General features: G+C 39.1%; 1 protein-coding gene across 5 annotated transcripts in view; it reads left to right on the top strand.

The window, feature by feature from the left end:
- The first annotated feature begins 329 nt into the window (after positions 1-329).
- The window catches only part of SAB (HYPERSENSITIVE TO PI STARVATION 4), a 45,177-nt gene continuing 22,903 nt past the window's right edge, over positions 330-22,603 (top strand). The window contains exons 1-22 of one of the 5 annotated variants that reach the window (XM_078292558.1): positions 330-609; positions 1,074-1,185; positions 1,690-1,950; positions 2,338-2,600; positions 2,913-3,111; positions 3,202-3,375; positions 3,464-3,541; positions 3,746-4,000; positions 4,567-6,609; positions 7,166-8,906; positions 9,928-10,028; positions 12,133-12,489; positions 12,644-12,762; positions 12,842-13,103; positions 14,012-14,236; positions 14,469-14,608; positions 14,725-14,797; positions 15,094-15,195; positions 15,289-15,477; positions 16,459-16,815; positions 16,905-17,448; positions 17,969-18,287. In XM_078292558.1, coding sequence (XP_078148684.1) covers positions 539-609; positions 1,074-1,185; positions 1,690-1,950; positions 2,338-2,600; positions 2,913-3,111; positions 3,202-3,375; positions 3,464-3,541; positions 3,746-4,000; positions 4,567-6,609; positions 7,166-8,906; positions 9,928-10,028; positions 12,133-12,489; positions 12,644-12,762; positions 12,842-13,103; positions 14,012-14,236; positions 14,469-14,608; positions 14,725-14,797; positions 15,094-15,195; positions 15,289-15,477; positions 16,459-16,815; positions 16,905-17,448; positions 17,969-18,072 — 7,770 coding nt within the window. In that variant the 5' untranslated portion in view covers positions 330-538 and the 3' untranslated portion in view covers positions 18,073-18,287. Of the gene's footprint in view, positions 610-1,073; positions 1,186-1,689; positions 1,951-2,337; positions 2,601-2,912; positions 3,112-3,201; positions 3,376-3,463; positions 3,542-3,745; positions 4,001-4,566; positions 6,610-7,165; positions 8,934-9,927; positions 10,029-12,132; positions 12,490-12,643; positions 12,763-12,841; positions 13,104-14,011; positions 14,237-14,381; positions 14,609-14,724; positions 14,798-15,093; positions 15,196-15,288; positions 15,478-16,458; positions 16,816-16,904; positions 17,449-17,968; positions 18,288-22,603 lie in introns of those variants that run through there. The other 4 variants (XM_078292556.1, XM_078292557.1, XM_078292559.1 and 1 more) reach the window with 4 other exon arrangements.

Here is a 22,603-nt window from a genome sequence, read left to right as displayed (position 1 = left end):
AAACGAGAACGGTTTAGAGGTGAGTGCGTATCCTCTGAGATATCTCATGTTTTGCGTGACCGACGTGTCCGGTGCCTATTCGGGGGTGACGTAGGGGGCCAGTATTATTTGAGCTTTGAGATTCGCGCATAACGTATTGCAACGGTTGAGATTTTCCAAAATGTCACGCAAAATATGAGATATCTCAGAGGATGCGAATTCGAGGAGAGGAAACCAACTCACCTCTTTGAATCCAATAAAAGAAATTAAATAAAAAAAAAAAATTTCAGTCGAATCACAAAGGAATCAGTCTCAAACTCTCAAGCTGTGCTGCACACAGGCTCAACTGTTAACCCCCACTTTTCCTTTTCACGCTTAATCAAGTCTAATTCTCATCTCTTCTCCTTTTCGTTCTCTCGCAAGCGCTAGATCAAGCTAGATAGATCCTAGATCCTCCATCTTTATGGCATGATACTGGATGGTACAGCGGATCCTGAGATTCCTGGTCGGGTCTGAGTAGATCCGGCGTGACACCGCCGTGGATCCGTACGCCGGCGAGATGGCCTCCTCGCCGGTGAAGTTCTTCTCGGTTTTTCTGGTGGCTTCAGCCGTCGGATGGGTCGTGTTCACGTAAGATCTCTAGATGAATCTGATATTTTTAGTAAGATTCATGATTGTTCTAGTGAGCTTTGGGGTTAATTCTGGACTGAAGTGAGATGGTTCTATGTTGTAGCAGTGCATTTGACTGCTAGGTCATTCAATTTAGTTGAGCTATTAAAATGTGCTTTGTTTAGGTCTTAGGTTCTGTCCATCACTTAGTCATTTGACTGAAATTTCTGCAAAACTTATTATTATAGTCTCAATTAGGCTCTAATTTGGTGTTAAAAATCCAGATAACTGTTATCAAATTGAAAAAGCATGAATATAATACTTCATGAGTACCTGGCAGACACTCCTTTGTAGTGGTCCATGGGAGCACTACATGCTGCATCTATGATCCATTGACTTTATTCCTCCTGAATAAGCAATCAGTAAAGAAACTTACATAAAGAGAATGACATTGATGTTAAATTAGATTTAAACATAATTGGCAGGTTCGCTTCTCGCATGTTGGCTTGGTTTCTCAGCCATGTAATGAGTGCCTCTGTCAGTTTCCGTGTGGCTGGATTCAATTGCTTGAGAGATGTTCATGTAAAGTTTAGAAAGGTATGTTCCTCCATAACACTATTTAACCTTTTCCCTCAATTATGTTGTAGATAACATTGCATTTGCCAATAAGATTGCAACAGCAGTTGAGTTTGCATTTGATCCCTAGTTTTGGGAACGTGTTTTATGTACCAAAAAAATGAACCATTTGCCCTGAACTCGTATATCTGAACTCAATAATTGCTCCATGACCAATTTGAAACACTCTCCAATTTGAACATTTAAATACTCTTGGTTATTTTATATTTTGTTTTAGCTTGGATTTAGGAAATAAAACACTTTATTGAAGCAGGGGCAAACTTGTCATGTTTAATATATTTTTGTTCTGAAAAGCATCTTTGAGATGTCTTTTCGTCAAATTGGTCAACTGGTTAACTGTTATTATCAAGTATGCCAAATTATTTCGTAAATGACAAATGATGCTGCTATTTGCATTAAGTCCAGAAATTAGGGTTCAATTTCACCACTGCATCATTTAATCTCGTGCTTCTTCTCCAATTCCAGGGTTCTATTGAATCAGCCTCTGTTGGCGAGATCAAACTAAGCTTTCGCAAGTCACTGGTTAAGCTTGGGGTCAGTGTAATTTCTAAAGACCCAAAATTGCAGCTGCTAATATCTGACATAGAGCTTGTAATGCGGCCTTCTGGACAGAGCAAGGAGACTGCAAAATCACGCAAGTCAAGGTCCACTGGGAAAGGGAAATGGTTTGTTATTACGAGTGCAGCGAGGTTTTTGTCTGTTTGGGTTACGGATTTAATTGTCAAGGTATTCTTAATGACCGACATTAATGATATATTTATATCTTTTAAGTCCTTTCAAGTCAGAAAAGTTAGGTTAATTTATGTAGGATTCGTGTCCAACCTTTGCGGTTTTTTATTTTGGTGCTGTAATAATCTGGTCAGAATGGGTTTGTGACACAGTTCCAGGAAGACCATATTTTTTTTATTATCTACATTCTGGTTCCTGTAATTTGGGTCTTCAAAGCATTTTCATTACTGTCCTCTGTACCAGTTGGGTTGAATTCAAATGGATGTGTATATGTATCAATCGGGTGTCATCGGCAAAATCCAATGTTACAACAAGAAAAAGAAAAACATGCTGGTACAGCTGCACCAATTACACTATAATGGACTTACAAGGATCCATATGTAGGTACCAAAGGCTGGTATCGAAGTCAAAGAACTGAAGCTTGACATCTTCAAAATTGCTGGGCCCAACCAGAGTCTAGAGGTTAAGTTGCACGTTGTGCCCCTATCTCTACAATTTGGTGATTATGGATTTGGTGCGGATCCTGTGTGCCATAACCAACCTGACTGCTCCCAGTCAGATCAGGCATTCCCATTGGTGTCTGAAAAGAGCCCTGCTCCGTTTGTTTGTGATGATGTGATGGTTACATGCAATTTTGGCCATGAGAAGTAAGTGTTGAAGATGTACAATTGGTTTTACAAGGTTTTTTTTTTACTGGCACAAATGTACAATTTTGCTTAATTAACCGTAATTTTTTCAACTGTTGCTGAATGTGCTCTCAAGTACATTATAATAGCAAACAACCAAGATATACAAGATAACATTTCAAACATGGTGAAACCTGTACCAGATTAGGTGTCATGATGCCTAAAATCTGGCATTCTGTTCTTTCTCTGGAATGTTTATTATGTCCGGAAGTTTTCCTTAGTTCACAGGTAGGTAATTCTGATTCTGAAGTTAGCTTTGCATAATTTTAACAGGGAAAAAGGTGTCAGGATAAAAAATCTAGATCTGACATGCGGAGATGTCATGGTAAACCTTGACGAAAGTCTTTTCTTGAAGTCTAGTGCTAATGCTGACAAAAACACTGACATCCCAGGAGCTACAAGTGATAGGAAGTCTGGGAAAAGTAATCTACTTTCAGCAATAAAGAAGCAAGTGTACGCATTACCAGAAAAGGTCTGTTACCTAATTTGATCATTTACAATTATTTTTAATAATAGATGGTCTATTTTCAGTTAACAAAATCAGTATTTGTTATTTTGGAAGGTTAGCTTCAGTGTGCCAAAGCTTGATGCGAAGTTCATGCACTTGGGTGAAAGGATCACAATAGAAAACAACATTACTGGAATCCAGCTTAGCAGTGTCAAGCTCCCTTCCCATGATGAGACAGGAGAGGCAACCTCACATTTTGATGTTCAATTGGATTTGAGTGAAATTCATGTAATAATATACTCTTTTTTTTTTTTCTTTTTATCTGAATTATGAAGATTTTTTTTTTGGCTGATATTTTGTTTTCTTCATATTACAGTTGGTAAGAGGGGGTGGTACTTCTTTCCTGGAAATTCTCAAAGTAGCAACTGGAGCTTCAATTGATGTTCCTGTTGAAGTAAGTTATTTTCTAATCAGCTTAGTGCCCGGTGCTCGCAAGTGTTACATATTAGTACTAAAATGTTAATTACAATACCATATCTCAATTGATGCATACAAGCTAAATTCTTTGACAAGAGAATAAGCAATAAAATTGTTGTATTACTACTTGGTGCTGAGTCCACTGTCAGATGGTAATTTTTTTTAAATCTCACTTTTGTAGTCCGATTTACCTGTTAGAGCTGAGATCGATGCCAAGCTCGGAGGGACCCAGTGTAACCTTGATGTGAGCCGATTGATGCCATGGATGCATCTTTACATGTCAAGATCAAAGAAGGGAATGAACCTTGCCAAGCAGAGTTCTCATACGGAGTTGCCCCAAGAAAATGGAATCAAAGCTGTCATGTGGACTTGTACCTTGTCTGCTCCTGAAATGACTATTATGTTTTACAGCCTCAATGGGATCGTCCTGTACCATGTTAGTTCCTTTGAAGAATCAAGCTAAATTTTATTTTTCTTTTTACGAGTTTAATTATACATACTAGTTTTATTCAACTTTTTTAATAGTATTAGCCTAGTGCTGCGCAGTTCAGCTGGCTAAGGCATATGTTCTCCTACGGGAGAACCTAGGTTCGAATCCTGCAGGGTGTGTGTGCTGAAGGTGTTGTGTGCCTACGGGCTTTAATAAAAAAAAAAGTTGCTAGAGGCACATAACAATTTAAGTTGCGACATGTCCCTTGGCACATAAAAATTAATTATTAGCTATTATAGCATGTCCATTGTGGTGCCAGATATCAGAATGAATAGTACAGAAGTATGAAAGGAAAAAATTCTGGTACCTTATCATGTTTCTCTAGGCTTTTCAGATGAGTAAGAATTAATTACTAATGTGAAGCCTATGACACGATTCAGTTACTTCTTAAACTGCAAGCCATAATCACCTGAGAAATTTTGATATACAATGAAACTTTTATCTAAAAAGCATACCTCGTCTCCAACTGAATGACCAATTATTTTTATGTTTGTTCATTTATTTACATACAGGGTTGTTCTCAATCCTCTCATTTGTATGCAAACAACATTGCAAGCAAGGGAGTTCAGGTTAACACAGAACTTGGCGAGATACAGCTTCACATGGAAGATGAGTACCGTGAATTCGTGAAGGAAAATGTTTTTGGTGTTGACACCTACTCAGGTTCCCTTTTGAACATATCCCGCCTAAGTTTTGATTGGGGCTATCGTGAAGCTGAAATGCAAGAAAATCCTGATTTGAGCCCCGGGGCCCTTATTTTCTCTGTTGAAATCAGTGGGATGGTGGTCCAATTTGGTTCCAAGCACATTGAGTCGCTTCTCTTGAATTTGCTATCCTTCAAAACTCTGTTTAAAAGCCTATCCTCTTCTGTCAAAAAATCTGCTGGAAAGAGCTCAACTAAGAAGAAGCTGAGAGGGACAAAGATTTTCAAATTGAATATGGAGAAATGTTCAATTAGTTATGCTGGTGAGACGAGTGTTCTAGAAACAACAATTGCAGATCCGAAGCGAGTTAATTTTGGATCTCAGGGTGGTGAGGTAATAATAAGTGTCTCTGCTGATGGAACCCCACGGAAGGCAAGCATATCATCTGACTTGGGTGATTGCAAGAGCATGAAATTCTGTACTTCTCTTGTTGTATCCCATCTAACTGCGTGCTTAGACAAGGAGAAAGAGTCGACACAAATTGAGCTACAAAGGGCAAAATCTGTATTTGAAGAGTACCCTGAGGCGAACAAACCTAGTGTTAAGGTGACTTTGTTTGATTTACAAAATGCAAAGTTCATTAAACGGTCAGGCAGAGTGGCTGATTTTGCAATGTGCATGTTTTTCAGTGCAATTGACATAGCCTTGCAGTGGGACATTGATGTGTACTTGGCACTTTATGAGTCTTTTGCCCGCTTTAAGTCTATGTTACGTAATATGAACCCTAAAGTTTCAGAAAACAAGATGAACTCAGAATCAGCTGGGGTTAAATCCACTGGGTTAGACAAAGAGAGCTCACTTGGTAAAAGGGAGTCAATCATTGCCGTGGATGTTGAGGTCTTGAATGTAACTGCTGAGCTGGCAGATGGAGTCAGGGCAAAGTTGTATGTGCAGTCAATCTTCACTGAAAATGCTAAGATAGGTTTGCTAATGGAAGGGCTTGTACTCTGCTTCAATGAAGCTAGGGTTTTGAGAAGTACCCGTCTACAAGTCTCCCGCATTCCCTCTGAAAAAGGTGATTTGACAAATTCAATGACAGATATGACAAGCAAAAGAGGTTGGGTTGTTCAAGGGCTCGATGTTTATGTCTGCATGCCATTCAGGTTGCCTTTACGTGCAATCGAAGATGCAATTGAGGATGCAATACGAGGCACGAAGCTGATGATTGCAGCTAAAACTAGCCTTGTACACCCTTCTAAGACCCAAAACCCAAAAAAACCAGGGTCTAGTTCCTCCAACCCTTGGTCTGTTCGGTTTGTGATTCGCAAACTCACGGCATATATTGAAGAGGAGCCAATTCAGGGATGGCTGGACGAGCATTACCATCTTATGAGGAAGGCGGCGTGTGAATCAGATGCTAGATTGAGGTTCTTGGATGAGGTCAGGAGCGGCTCAGGAAACAGTGACGGAACTGGACCAACTGAGACTGAAGCATTCGACATGGCAGATGTGGATAAATTGAAAGAAGAGGTTCACAAGAAGACATTCCAGTCATACTATTCAGCTTGTCAGAAAATGGTCTTTTCTGAGGGGTCTGGGTGTAAATCATGCTCCATAGGGTATCAAGCGGGTTTCAGGCCGAGCTTGCGGAGGGCTTCTCTTTTGTCCCTTTGCGGGACAGAGCTGGATGTGAAATTGTCGAGGATTAGTGGTGGGAATAGTGAAATGGTTGATTTCATCAAGGGGCTTGACTCAGCAGCGCAAGAGAAGAATATTCCTTTCTCTAGATTTTATGGAAGCGACATTTCAGTGAATGCTGGGTCCTTGGTTTTCCAATTGAGAGATTATACTTTCCCTCTATTTGCTGGGACTTCTGGGAAATGCCAAGGCCGGATTGTGTTTGCTCAACAGGTACATTACCTTATTCTAACCATTGTCCTACGTCTGATCTTTTAGTAGTATGGTACAGGTACTGGTTCGACCATCTCTGTTGTTGTTATATTTCCTATTTGTATTTTCTTTCTGACTTTTTTGGTGCTGAAGTACTAAGATGAGCTGTGTTGAAAATAAGGAATTTTCTTTTGGTAAAAGTTGGCATGTACCTATTATTTTTCTCAGAACCAACTCCCATTGTAGTACAATACACCAGAAAAAATTCCTAATTCCCTGCACCAACCCAGGATCAGTGCATAATAGCGCTTCATATTTTGAAATGTGAAAATTAAGTTGAGATCTTTCCAAAATGCTGACACACACACCGGACACATTTTAACCAAGCCACTGACAGCATCCAATTCACCTCGATTTATCAAGTCTCCATGTGAGTGGCTCCGACCTGTGATCCACCCATGTTAGAATGAGGTTAATTTAAGTGCCGATAATAGTTACCATGCAATGGTATTCTTTCCCACCTAACCATAAGTTGTTCCTCTGCTCATCTTTTTCCTTCATCACTATTTGATTACAGGCTACATGCTTCCAGCCCCAAATATACCAAGAAATATTCGTTGGGAGATGGCACAAGGTGCGCATGCTACGGTCTGCTAGTGGCACGACCCCTCCAGTGAAAATGTACTCCAACTTGCCAATCTACTTCAACAAAGGTGAAATCTCATTTGGAGTAGGGTATGAGCCATCTTTTGCCGACATCAGCTATGCGTTCCAAGTTGCGCTGCGTAAAACCAACCTCAGCACTAGGGGTTCAAAAGACCAACCCGTCCCTCCTAAGAAAGAAAAGAGCTTGCCATGGTGGGACGACATGAGATATTACATTCATGGAAAAATCGTGCTTTACTTCAACCAGACTGAATGGAATATTCTTGCCACCACAAATCCTTATGAGCGCCTTGACAAGCTCCAAATTATTTCAGATTACATGGATATAACTCAAACAGATGGGCGTGTAGACATTTCAGCAAAGGAATTTAAAATGAATATTAGCAGCCTACAGAGCTTGATGAAGAACTGTAGTCTGAGGGTCCCGTCTGATGTGTCAAGACCCTTCATCTACTCTCCTAATTTCTCTCTCAATGTAATTATGGACTGGGAGTGTGAATCAGGCAACCCACTTAACCACTATTTGCACGCACTTCCCATTGAAGGTGAACCCAGGAAAAGGGTATTTGACCCATTTCGTTCGAACTCTCTCTCTCTTAGGTGGCACTTCTCCCTTCGGCCTCCGCGGCCTCTCTCTGATGGCATTGAGACCATTTATGATAGTCAACAAAAATTGAATATACATGAATTTCCCACTATGAATTTGGGCGGTCATGATCTTTCATGGGTTTTCAAATGGTGGGGCCTGAACTACAGTCCACCACATAAGCTTCGTTCTTTCTCTAGATGGCCTCGATTTGGTATCCCCAGAGCAACCCGATCTGGTAATTTATCTCTAGATAAAGTCATGACTGAGTTCTGCTTGCGCATTGATGCTACCCCTTGCTGTATAAAGCACGTGCCTTTAGGAGAAGATGACCCGGCAAGTGGCCTCACCTTTAGAATGTCAATGTTGAGATATGAGCTTTGTTATAGCCGTGGTAAACATAAATATACCTTTGAGTCAAAGCGTGAACCTCTTGACCTCGTTTACCGTGGACTTGACCTCCATGTGCCTAAAGTGTACCTCAAAGAAGATGTTGGCTTATCTCCCCCTGAAGATAACGCAACAATAAGGGGTGGTTACGTGAGTAGCCTATCAGATAAACAGAAGGATGAAGGCTTCCTTTTATCATGTGATCAATTCACTATTAGGAGACAGGCCCCCAAAGCTGACCCAGTGCGGTTGTTGGCATGGCAAGGTGCTAGGAGGAGGAATAATCTTGAAATGACCTATGTGAGGTCTGAGTTTGAAAATGGCAGTGAGAGTGACCATACAAGATCTGATGCAAGTGACGATGATGGGTTTAATGTTGTCATTGCTGACAATTGTCAGGGAGTGTTTATTTTTGGACTTAAGCTTCTCTGGACCATAGAGAACAGAGATGCGGTTTGGTCGTGGGTTGGTGCAATCTCGAAGGCATTTGAGTCACCCAAGCCTTCTCCGTCACGACAGTATGCACAGAGAAAGATCATGGAGGAAAAACAGACGCTCGATGCTTTAAAGACTGCACAAGATGATAACAATGTGGTTTCCACCTCTCAAGGGGTTCCTTTTAATGCCGCCCAGGTTGAGAGTGTGGCGTCCACATCATCTCCTCCTGCTACTAAAGGTAGCTCATCGTTTATCGATATACCTGGTATGCTCTTTTCTTAACATCGTCTCTTCATTTCAACCTGGACTAGAACTTTTAATATGGGATGGGATTCCTTGACATATTTGACAATCTTGACAAATTTTCTGAAATCAATCGAAAAGAACTTAGAAATTGACAAATACCTATAAAATTTCATGCAACTAAGTATCATTTTATACAGACCAGTGAAAACATACAAACCATTTGATGCACAATAAAACATGCACAGAATCTCATCATTGTTTTATTTGCTTGACATATGTATTATAGAGATCATTGCCTAAATATTGGATTTCAAATTATTTTATTTATGATGATTGTCAAGATCATCAACATACTAAATTGTAATGGATCTTAACCTTTTAGCATTACACATCCTCCAAGTCATGGATCACACCCTGATAGGTATTAAATCTAACACGAGTTCATTTCAATTCAGTAGAAAATAATAGAATAGAGTTGATTTGAATTTGAATTGTCATGATCAACAAATTTAGTGAGAGAATTCATTTGATACATTTTTAAAACCCCCCCAACTTGTTTGGGATGTTGTCTAATTTACCATCTGATGCCATTAAATCCTAATTAGGGTCTGATGCAAATAGATAGAATAACCGCAAAATTGGAAAAATTAAATAAAAACAAGTCCCTTCTACTAAAGGAGAAAGTAATTAAATATACAGTCCGAGCGGGGCTTAGTTGATCTCTTTATAACTTAACTTGTCAGCATATGAGTAATTTGACCTGTAGCAAGTGAATTCTCACCATATACCTTTGTTTTGGCATGGATTTTCCTACATGACCTTAACCCCGCCCATTGAATACAAATTACGTTGCCTTCCTTCTCCGTTCATTTCAGCAAAGTTAGAAAATCTCCAAATTGCTTTCTTGTTTCTCCTTGGAGATTTTCATTCCTATGAGGGTGTTAGCTAGAAATTTTGATTTTTATGTTTCTTGTTCTTTTACAATTTTACAATTTTCTTTTCATATTTACCAGTGAGACACGGGCATATAGATGACTCTGATGAGGAGGGCACCCGACATTTTATAGTTAATGTTATTGAACCGCAATTCAACCTGCACTCAGAAGAAGCTAATGTAAGTCATTAACTCTGAAGATAACAAATTGAAGGCAAAGTATATAATTTGCTTTGTGATTAAAGAAAACATTTGATTCATTTACTAATTAGCATGTTTTGATCATGAGATTATTGAAATTGTTTGTGTTTACTTAGATTTAAGGCCTAATTGAGTCCATTTGTTGTGATGACTTACTGTTAACCTTCAACATTCTTTCTTTATCAATTTGCTCTTATATGCTTAATTCTAAAAATCTCCCTATATCAACAATAACATTAGACTTGAAATCAGCCAAATTAATTGTTCTTTATTAATGAGCCCCTTGGGCTTATATAGAGATTACTTCTTACAATCTAGTCCCTTGACTTTCTCTATATTCCTATTTTACGACCACTCTTCCTATCACCTGCTGCTTTCTGCTTCCTCCTAAGCATTTGCGAACAAACCTTCAAGAGTGCCTGATCATCCTCCATAAAGGCCACACCAGCTTCTTTCTCTTCTTTTGCAACCATCAGGTTTGCCCGGTTGCCTTTTGTTCCACCTCTTCGACCTCCACTACCGCGTCCATGGCTTCCAGACTGCCTCCTCTCACCTGCATCTCTCTCCTTTGGTGGCTTAAGTCTAGCCTGTTTCAAGTGGTCTATCTCACCACAGTTGTAGCACTGTCGAGTCTCATCCCTGAACCCTGTGTTGCTTGAGTTGGAGATCGCTAGTGCCTGTAGCCTAATTTGGCCCTCCTCCTGTATCATAACTGAGACTGCCTCCTCAAGTGAGGGAATTCTTGTCCGAGCCAATAACATAAGGACCCTCTTCTCAAATGCTGGCGCCAGACCCTAGAGAAACTGCATAGTCCTATCCTCCATGGAAATCTCTTTTTCCTTGCACTCATGATCGATGCACCACCGTTGGACCCTCAAATGATCATGATCTAGCCATAAGTGCTCTAGCTCTATGGCATATTCCTGCACAGAGATCTCCCTCTTGATCTGGTACTCCCTCAGGTTGTTCCCCACACCATTATAGGTTCTCTTCAGCTTCTCCCATTCATCCTTCACCTTCTTAATGCCATCCATTGTGACGCAATAGATGGAGTCGTCGAATTCAGGAGCTAGATGTACGCATGCATGTGAGTGGACTTCCACTCATCTCTCCGCGGAGTACCCTCAATTGGCTTTGCATTTTCCCCTGTCATGTACCCCTTTAGATTCTTCCCTACCAGAGTATACGTCACTCGACATGACCAGATCAGATCCGAAATTGGTCCATCGAGTTTCGTATCAATAGGTTGAATCTCCACCCTCTGTGGCCTCGGTGAGCTCTCACTAGCTGCCACACTAAATGCTCGCATCAGTATCGATACCTCTGAGGCGCTCAGTTTCGTCAAGATCTCCTCCATCGGATTCTAGCCCTTGCTCGAACTATCCTCTCCCATTGATCCGACTCAGATCTGATTCTCTCACACCAATCCAATTCTAGATCCTCCTTCCTCCTTTAGACCCGATCTTGCACTCTTAAGATCTAGATTCACCTTATCTCAATTCTCTTCTTGACTCGATCTTGATCTATCTACTCATCAAAGATCGAGATCCAACTCCAATCAACCCTCTCTCGGGTATCGTGGGGTATTGCCCCCACGTCGACCTTTCTCAACCCAAAAACAACCCCTAAGTCGTGGCTGACCTAGAGAGAAGAGAGATCGGCCGAAAGGAAAGTGGCTTGGCCTAGGAAGGGGCTTGACTCGGCCTAGAGGGGTAGCTCGGCTCTGCGGAAGGGAGAACCGAGTGGCGGAAGAGAAGGCCGAGAGGGAGAAGGAGAGAGGCGGTCGGAGGAGGGAGGAACTGGACCGGCGACGGAAGGGGTGGCTGATCCGGCAGCGGCGGTGGAAGGGAGGGACTGACGGCTTAGATCTAGGTTAGGTCTGATACCAACTTGAAATCAGCCAAATTAATTGTTCTTTATTAATGAGCCCCTTGGGCTTGGGCTTACATAGAGATTACATCTTAAAATCTAGTTCCTTGACTTTCTCTATATTTATATTTTATTGATAGGTCCCTAAATACAAATACCAACAACTAGTATTGAACAAACTTATCAACAAGCTACATATTTCCTTGTAATACAGGGTAGGTTTCTACTAGCTGCAGCCAGGGGCCATTTCATAGCCCGATCCTTCCACTCAGTGCTACATGTTGGATATGAGATGATAGAACAAGCACTCGGTGAAACCAATTTACACATCCGCGAGTCCCACCCAGAGATGACATGGAAACGAGCTGAGCTCTCAGTCATGCTAAAACATGTTCAGGCACATGTTGCTCCTACTGATGTTGACCCTGGTGCAGGGCTCCAGTGGTTGCCCGAGATACATAGGGGTTCTGACAAGCTGAAACGTACTGGCGCATTGCTTGAACAAGTATTCATGCCTTGCCAGATGTACTTCCGTTATACGAGACATAAAGGTGGCACTGCAGAACTAAAGGTATTGCATCTACAAGTCTTGGGCTCATTGTCCTTGAAACTAAACTGGGCATTAAAAGAAATATAACCTGGACATAGAAACATACAAGAAATTCTGCATAGTGGTCTGAAATTTCTGTCATGATTACTTATTTTGGTTGAATATGTTGAAACAGGTTAAGCCTTTGAAAGAGCTTTCATTCAACTCATCTAACATCACCGCAACAATGACATCTCGACAGTTCCAAGTTATGCTGGATGTACTGAGCAATCTCTTATTTGCCAGACTTCCCAAGTAATATATCATTGATTTAGTCTACTATGTTTGTGTCGCACATTCATTTGTTGATCATCTGTTACTAACATTCTTACAGGCCTCGGAAAAGTAGCCTTGTATATCTGTCAGAAGATGATGAAGATATCGAAGAAGAGGCAGATGAGGTAGTACCAGATGGAGTAGAAGAGGTGGAGCTCGCGAGAATCAACCTGGAGCAAAGGGAGAGAGAAAGGAAACTGCTCCTTGATGACATAAGGACCTTATGCGAAGGTGATGGTAGTCAAGTTGAGACATGTACAAGTTCAGAGAGGGATAGTGAAGGTTCTTTGTGGATGGTCATTGGTGGGAAGCCTGCGCTGGTAAGTCTTTTTTTCTCTAATTTTTGATCGGTCTAGGGAAAGATTTGAATCACCTTTAGATTAGTTAACCACCACCATCTAGGGAACAAGAGTAGGCATGTTTCGAACCGTGGTTCAAAACTCACTACTTTTCCTTGTACATATATACCTCTTATGAATAAATTTTCTACGTTGAATTAGTTTGTAAGATGTGAATAGTTGTTTGAACTCTCCAAAGTGAACTTCCACTTGTTACCTGTGGTATGTATATATGTCTTCATTTTTTCTTATTAGCCTTCTATAAAACCGCAAGCTGTGTACTAATTTTAGTCAGCATGTTCTCAAGTATATGCCAAAAACTCCTTTTTTAATTAAATGGCCTTCTAATATTTTAGCTCGTTTTAATCCCCTTTCTGCTTCCGTTTCTTTCATACTAAATTTTCTAGCTAAGTGTTTTAAGTAATGCTCACCCATGAAGTTATTTTCTTTGACTTCACCCTGCTACCTTCAGCACCATCAAAAGCACAGCCACCATAACCACCATCACGATCACTGTTATCCACATCTATTTTTATTTTTCTTATGTTTTCGAAAAGTTGGCTCTATGATGACTTGAATTCTATCCAGATTGTTCAACAGCAGCATCAGCAACAACAAGCATCATCGCCACCACAATCATAATTTAGTATTTATTTTTATTTATTTATTTCAAAAAGATGGTTCTGGATGTTCCTTGACTTTCCTGTAGATTGGTTCAAATTGCCAGTAGACAAAACTCAGTTAAAATGCTTATTGTTGATTACATTGCTTGTTAGTCGTTAGTAATATTACTATGGTTACCATAGTGAATATTAAAGAGTTACTGTTATAGTAATTTTAATTAGGAGTAATTAGCTTATCATATCTTCATCTTCTTGTTCAATGATCAGGTGCAAGCCTTAAAGAAAGAGCATGTAAGCATCCGCAAGTCAAGAAAAGCGGCTTCTTCTGCTTTGAGAAAGGCACTACAAAAAGCTGCCCAGGTGCGCCTCATGGAAAAAGAGAAGAACAAGAGCCCCTCCTGTGCAATGAGGATCTCAATGCGCATCAAGAAGGTGGTGTGGAGCATGCTTGCTGATGGGAAAACTTTTGCCGAAACTGAGATAAATGATATGGTCAGTACATAAATATGGTTACATTTCTATAATGTGAATGGGAACTGTCCCCAATGTCTCCAAAAGGAAGGCAAGCTACAGCACTATTCTTTTAAGTCTCTTCCATGCATATTTTTACTAACTTCATTTGAATTGTGCAACACAGATTGAATTATCATCTCCATGTGCCATACTTTAAAGTACTTGAATATCATTGCAAGCAGAATTTGTGATAAATTTATACGAATTTCAGGCATATGATTTCGATCGAGATTACAAAGACATTGGTGTTGCACATTTTACCACAAAATCCTTTGTGGTGCGGAATTGTTTGCCAAATGCAAAATCTGACATGCTCTTGTCTGCCTGGAATCCACCTCCTGAATGGGGAAAGTAAGATCTCTACCTAGATAATAACTATCATTGCTAAATAAATTGAACTTAGTAGCCTTGCATTGGCATGAATTGTTTTTAAATTAAATTACATTCATGCTGGCAATTGATGGCAGAAATGTGATGCTTCGTGTTGATGCCAAGCAAGGTGCTCCAAAGGATGGCCATTCACCACTTGATCTTTTTCAGGTTTATCAGATGATATGGCTTTATTATAAATTGATAATCTAATATATAGTGTCTATACATTCGTACTTAATATTTTTCTTTAATTCTTGCAAGTCTGTTTTCTTTGATTCTTGCAAGCTTGCATTAAAACCAAATAGAGGACAGCTTTGAGGAATACAATAGATAATACATACTGGCATCGTTAGCTAAGTTGACCAACCCAAATTAACCGAGGATGTAATTTAACAACACTTCTAAAAACAATTATACGGTTATTTGATGTTCATCTGTTAATTATTATATGTTGATTCCTGTAGGTTGAAATCTTTCCCTTGAAAATATACTTGACTGAAACTATGTATAGGATGATGTGGGATTATTTCTTTCCTGAAGAAGAACAAGACTCACAAAGGCGCCAGGTTATATGCAAGAAGTCCCCAGATCTTTTTTTTTTTTTTTTTTACATCGGTAAACATTATTAACAGTTTCCTATAATGACATTAAAATTGCAGGAAGTTTGGAGGGTTTCTACTTCTGCTGGTGCGAGAAAGATGAGGAAAAGCTTTGCAGGGTCTGAAGGTGCTTCTACTAGCACTCATTCTACAAAGGATATTGATGTACCAGGGAGACTGAGTTCAACTGGAGCAACATCGTCTTACAGTAACACACGCCAGAGTGGATACTATGGCGAAAATTTCCAGGTAAGTCTTATTTAATACACCATATTTTTCCAAATAATTCTGAGAGAATTGATCGTCCCACTAAACTATGATCAAACTGAACCAAGATGTGTCAGATACAAAAGTTTGTGATTTCATAAATCCTTTTTGATGCAGTAAATGTTTCCTTATCTAGTAGGGTGTACAGTTGGTTCGGTCCAAACCAAATTAAAATAGCCAAACTGAAATTTTTATTCTTTTATAAAAATACAAGGGAACAAATCTCAAAATATATCAATCAAATAGAAACCAAACTGGAAAAACCGAAGTATATCCCGGTTTATTCGGTTAAACCAATTTACTACCCAATTAAAATTATCGAAACTTGCCCAAAAAATTGTTTAATAGAAGAATTAAAAATTATATGTTAAAGAAGACAAATTAAATGATGCAAACCACATAGTGGATACCAACTCAATTAGTCAACCTTGTTAAGATGCAAAGACTCAAGTTCCTTTGCATATGTGTTTCAATTGATGAAAATATTGTGATCCATGCTACTTTTTGTTTGTTTGTTTTTGCTTTTGTACCAATGGTATCTATTATTTCTTTGGTTTTTTTGTGCACAGAGAAATAATAGATACCACTTAAACCGAAGTAAAAAAAAGAGGAAGTTAATTCTAGTCTTAACATTGTTTAGTTTTAGTTCTTACTTTTTTCTACTTTGGACTTTTCCTCTTTTACAATTTGTGCACAAAGACTCAAGTTCATACGTTCTTTTCTACCAACAATTTAAACCGAATAACCGAACTGTTTTATCCAAAATTATTGGTTTGGTTCAAATCAAATAAACCTAACCAAATGCACAACCTTAATGGTAGGTGTGGTAGTACTTTTTGGTGGCAAAACTTACCTGGCCTTTAAATTTGATTTCAGAACAACAGCATTTTTATGGGGTACCCCTTCCCCATATTTACAAAATACTTTGCTTTAGCAAATGTGTAATGTGTGATCTGGATGTAGGTATCCAAGTTGCAGAGCCTAAAAGCCAACATGGTATGTGGCTCAAACCCCGAGCTAAGGCGTTCCTCTTCAGCCGACAAAAATTTGGAAGAAAATGTGGCCGAAAATGGGACAGGCGACCTCATATTGCAATTACATTCTTCAAGTGTTCCTTCAAAAGGTGTTTCTGCTAATCCAATAGCTGAGCAATTTCACGCTTTCACTGAGAGCTCCAAGAACATCAGAACTAAAGATTCTAACAGGTCAGTCAGAGCGGGCCGCTTATCCCATGAAGAAAAGAAATTCACCAAACCCCAGGAAGAGAAACGGGCCAGGAGCAGGAAATTGATGGAATTCCACAATATCAAGATTAGCCAGGTTAATCCTCCATCCTTAAACCTTCTATTTTTTTGGGTATTTATTTAAAAGTGATTCTACATCTTTTCTTTACTCGTGTTGTATCACAGGTTGAGTTGCAAGTCACATACGAAGGGTCAAGATTTGCAGTTAATGACCTACGGCTACTAATGGACACGTTTCACCGTACTGAATTTACTGGCACGTGGAGACGTCTCTTTTCCAAGGTGAAGAAGCACATCATCTGGGGTGTTCTCAAATCAGTGACTGGGATGCAAGGCAAAAAATTCAAGGATAAGGCCCACAACCAGGCAGATCCATATGGTGGCACTGACCTCAACCTGAGTGATAGTGATGGGGGCCCACCTGGCAGCATGGGTGATCAATTCCCTGTTTCATGGTTGAAGCGGCCAAGTGATGGGGCTGGGGATGGGTTTGTGACTTCAATCAGGGGGTTGTTTAACTCGCAGAGGCGCAAGGCGAAGGCGTTTGTGCTGAGGACGATGCGAGGGGACAAAGAGGAGAGTGAATATAATGGTGGGGAGTGGAGTGAAAGTGATAGTGAGTTTCCCTTTGCCAGACAATTGACAATCACCAAGAAATTGATCAAGAGACACACAAAAAAGTTCAGGTCAAGGGGTCAGAAGAGTACAGGTATATAGTAAATTTTTTTTTTTTTTTTCCTTTTTCAAGATTTTTGGTCGTAGCTGCACGTCTGCTGGTACTTTAAAAAAGAGAGTTGGGTTTTAAGCAAATCTGCACCGGATATTTCTCAAATAGAAATACTACAGTGTGCCCCAATAGTAAAAAAACAGAGTTGGGTTTTTAAGCAAATCTGCACCAGATATTCTCAAATAGAAATAGTAGTGTGCCCCGATAGTAGGAATTGCTGAACTGGTGCCAAGCTTGGCCATGTGTACTTTAAAAAAGTGCAGTATACCTTTTTGTGTCCTGTATTTTGGTATTCTGTTTTTCTTCTTTTGGGATCTCCATTGTACCTTTCGTTGAGTAGATGGCAGAGATGTGATATGAAAAGAATTTCAATTAGGAACCTCCAAGCTGTCGGTGGGTTGCAAACTTTAAAAATGACCTTTTGCACATTATTAATCTACCAGATAAAATAGCCTTTAGGGTTTTAGCTACTCAGCGATTTCTATTTTCTTATTTGGTTTAGGCTTAACAATGCAACAAGAATCAGCACCGTCAACTCCAAGAGAAACCACACCATTTCAGAGCGAGTCTTCTGGCGAATCTTCTTACGAGGACTTTCATGAATAGATTTAGTGATTTGATAATATTAATAGTTGATGGATCAAAATGCCATTCATATGCCTAGCAGATTAGTTTGGGGCAATAAAGCTGGTTTTTGAATGAGGTGCAGCCTAGTTATTTTTGAAATGTATATATATTTCTTGGAGTTCAGCATGTCCCAGCTTTGTTGTATATATAGTAAATAGAACATATAAGATTAAAAAAAAAGATATTTCCATTTATATTCCTTTACATCATTTTTGGAATATTAATAAGAGTTTAGATCCTAGTTAGTCTATGAAAGTGAAACTGTTTCTTGTTGGGACAATTTATGATTGTTTGAAAGGAAAATTAAAAAAACGAGGTGCTCTGCAGCGTAATAAAGCAAGATGCACGCAGTAGCTAGTGCCAAAGATATTATAAGACTTGGCAGAGATAATGCCAGAGATACACAGGCTTCGGCAAACCTGTGTATTATATTCTCTGGGTTTGACCAATAGCGCGTTTCTCTTAGGCTTGGCAGTTTTTAACTACCTTACGAGTTATATACTCCCCAAAAGAAAGTACGACAAACCTGTGTATTATTTATTTCCGAATTTTTTATTAATAGAAAATAAATAAATAAAATATTGAAATACGGTATTGCTTTTGATTTTTTTTGAGAAATAAGTAGAACGGGTACTGTTATTCCGTCCCACCGGACGGGTCTAATTATCCTGTCCGAGTTATATCCCTAATTAACTTCTTAACGTTAACGACGACGGTAAAAAAATAAAATAAATCCGGACGGTATAATCCAACCCGTCCGGGGTAAAAAGAAAAAGAAAAAAAAAGCGGACGGTATTGTTCAACCCGTCTGGGCTCTGCGCAAAAAAAAAATGCAAACGGTATGCTTAAACTCGTCCGGGCGGTCTATTTCATCCCACGCAGGAAGCTCAGACAGATAGAAGAAAGAAGGCAGAGAGAAAGACAGAGAAGCTAAGACTCAGACAGAGACAAAAGTTCATCTAAAGGCTCAGACAAAGACAGAGGTGATTGTTGTCGATAGCGAAGTCGAATTTTAAAATGGTAACTCCTTAATTATATTTTATCCTGTGTCATTCAGTATCTTTTGTAAAATAATTTAATTAATTTTAGTTTTTATTATTGTAATAATAAAAATATGTAATTTATTCATTATTGTGTAGGTTAATTTATAAAAATAATTAATCATGTTGATGCTGAGGATTTATTTTGGTGGTGAAATACGACACGGTTGTAAAGGAGTAGAGTATAGTATTAGTCCTCGATTCTCTTTGAGTGTGACTGATGAATACGGTTGGTATGATGTGAAAGGTGAAATTTATCGCCAATTTGGATATTCCGAGAATGAGTATAACCTAAAAGCACATGCACGGGTTAATGTTGGTACAACAGCCCGACATTATTATGAGAAAATTGAAATCGTGTGCGATAAGAGTTTGAGAGGTATTTATATCCAAAGTATGTGTGCCCAAACGCAGTATATTTTTCTCGATTTATACATTAAGTTGGTTCCAATCATCGGGGAAATACAACCGCAGTTATTCGTTGATAGTATGGTACCGGAAACACATCCAGAACCTCGACAGACCAAATATAGTGATAACTATGTGGGTTCCAGTTTCTTCGAACCCTATTAGACACAAAAAACACCGAGGCAAGACCCTCGACAGACCCAATATAGTGCTAACTATGCGGGTCCCAGTTTCTTCGAACCCTATCCGACACAACAAACACTGAGGCAAGACCTTTATCTGCATCCTTATCCCAATGTGAATGAGTTGTCACTGTCTGTTCAGACATAATATAATAATCATAATAGACCATGGATCGATCCACCGGAGGCAGCTGATCCTAATATTGATTTTGATGATGTGCCGCAAAGTGATGACGAAGATGATGCTGACTCATGTGAGGATGACGCCGACTGGGATAATGAAGCTGATTCAGAAGGGGATGTCCGGGATGATACCTCGACGCAATCACACCAAACACCACGCATTCAGGCTGAATGTTTTCCCATATCTGACCGCGGTGTAAGTCACCCTGTGGCAAGCTTCAATGACACCTCAGCATTTCAACCTACAGATGTTAACTTCTTCAGTAGGCCGAAACATGTCCATGATACACTTGCTGTTGGTAATGGGTTCTCTTCAAAAGAGGCTTTACGATTGAAAATAAATGATTATCACATCAGAAAGAATATTGAAGTAAAAATTTCGGGGAGCAATAGAACTAGCATGGTAGTCAATTGCAAGGACACCAGGTGTGCGTGGTGTTTTTATGCTAAGTCTGGATTATTTTCATCTAAGTGAGAAATTAGAACAATTTCAGGACCACATACATGCCATGCCGATGCTTCTCGTACTGATCATGCACAATTAACTGCAGAAATGTTCGCTGATGTTATACGACAGGAACAAAATACGGAGTTGCACACGAACCCATAGGAGATCCAACATAAAGGTTGTTTAAGGCAGCTGCGTGGGCTTACGGTTCGTGCATTGCTGTAGTGCCTCATCTCAGGCCAATCATTAGTATTGATGCATGCTTCCTTTCTGGTAGTTATCAAGGGAGATTGCTGATAGCAAGCGGTTACGATGCTGAGAACCAGTTGCTACCTCTGGCTTTTGCATTAGTCGGGGAAGAGAGTTTCCAGACATGGAGATGGTTCATGAGGTGGTTGCGTATGGAGGTAATTGGTAATAAGTTGATGTGCGTTGTTTCTGATCAGCATATGGGGATCAAGAAAGTATTCACCGATAGATACGGTGGTTGGTACGAGGATGATGGCGAGTGCGCTAATAGATTGTGCTCACAACACATTGCCGAGAATTTGATGAAAAAAGTACACAATAAAAAAACTTTGTGACCTATTTAAAATACTTGTGAAAGAAAAAAAGCCACGGAGGTTTAAGGAGTTCTTTGAAATATTACGAAAGAAAAATTTAGATGCAGTTGCGTACTTAAATAATATCGGTAAATATCAAGATACCAATCATAATGAGATCTCTAAACCATGGAAGGTGTATCAATGCATGGACAATGGCGCTCGTTGGGGAATTATGACTTCTAACGGATCTGAATCGTTGCATGCAGTATTCAAATATAGCCGGAGACTGCCAGTCATTGCACTGGTGGAAGACACATATTACAAGTGTCTCGCTTGGTTTAGGGATAGACGAGAGAAAGCAATGGCTCGCCTAGCTAGTCAACAACTTTGGTCAGCGCGAGTTGAAGAGCTATTGGCAAAAAGAATCAAAAAGTGTCTTGAAATGAATTCCATGCCACTCGGTGTGCACGGTGAACACGAGGTCAAGGTGAATGATGAGAGGGTTGTGTACAAAGAACGAGATGGAAATTTTACTTATAAAAAAGAAACTTTCCGGTACAAGGTCATCATAAGTGATGGAAACATAGCATAATGTGCATGTCTCAAACCACAGCTTACCGGTATACCGTGTGCTCATGTACTTGCCATGTGTCGGGACTGGAGATACAACCACAATATATTTGTCATCGATATTGTCTGGAAGATCGGCCTCCCTAAACATACTTTGCAATTTAGCATCCATACCATCACTAGTGTAAAAACTGGAATCAGGATCAGTCTATTTGGATCGGTTATATGAGCCAACCGATCCTAAAGGGTATTTGAATCGGTTTTCTTAAAAAAACCGATCTTAAAAACTATTCAGATCGGGTTTTATTGTCAACCGATCCTGATTTATGAACTATCAGGATCGGTTTTTTGTTAGAACTGATCCTGATACTATCAAGATCAGTTATTCTAAATAACCGATCTTAATAATTCAACTATCAGGGTCGGTTGTTTATAAAACCCAATCCTGATAGTATCAGGATAGGTTCTAACAAAAAACCGATCCTGATAATTGAAATATCTCAAATAAATCTTATTAATTGAAATATATCAGAAAATAGCATCTGGATCGGGTCTATACATAATAAACGATCTAGATAACTTAAATACATCTAACAAATTAAAATATATCAGAAAATAGCATCTGGATCGGTTCTGTACATAATAACCGATCCTGATAGTATATGGATCGGTTTTATTGCTAAAAATCGATCCTGATAGTTTTTTTTTTTTTTTTTTTTGCATAACCAACTTTGAAAAAAAAATAGTATTAGAATCAGTTATTTCAAATAACCAATTCTAATACTATTTTTTTTTTTTTGCAGAACCAACTTTGTGTGGTGCGCTGTATGTAGTCTAAAATGCTCTGTTCGGATTGAAAGCAAATTGCCACAGTGACAACTTCAAAATTGAGATAGCAAATTTTATTTTATAATTAGTTTTTTTTTCAATATTTTAAAATATTTATGTTTGTAATTTTAATATTGAGAAGTATATGTAATTAGGCATTTGTGTTATATGTAATTAGTGTGGTGATTAATAGAATATATATATGGCTGTTGTATATGGCATATGGTTCAATTATAATTTTTTTTTGATGAAAATTAATGTAATTTATATTATTAAAATTTATGTGATAAATAATTAATTATTTGA

This window comes from Carex rostrata, chromosome 26, assembly GCF_964058835.1.
Source record: "Carex rostrata chromosome 26, lpCarRost1.2, whole genome shotgun sequence".
Taxonomy (NCBI): Eukaryota; Viridiplantae; Streptophyta; class Magnoliopsida; order Poales; family Cyperaceae; genus Carex; species Carex rostrata.
This window is presented reverse-complemented; position numbering and strand designations above follow the sequence as displayed.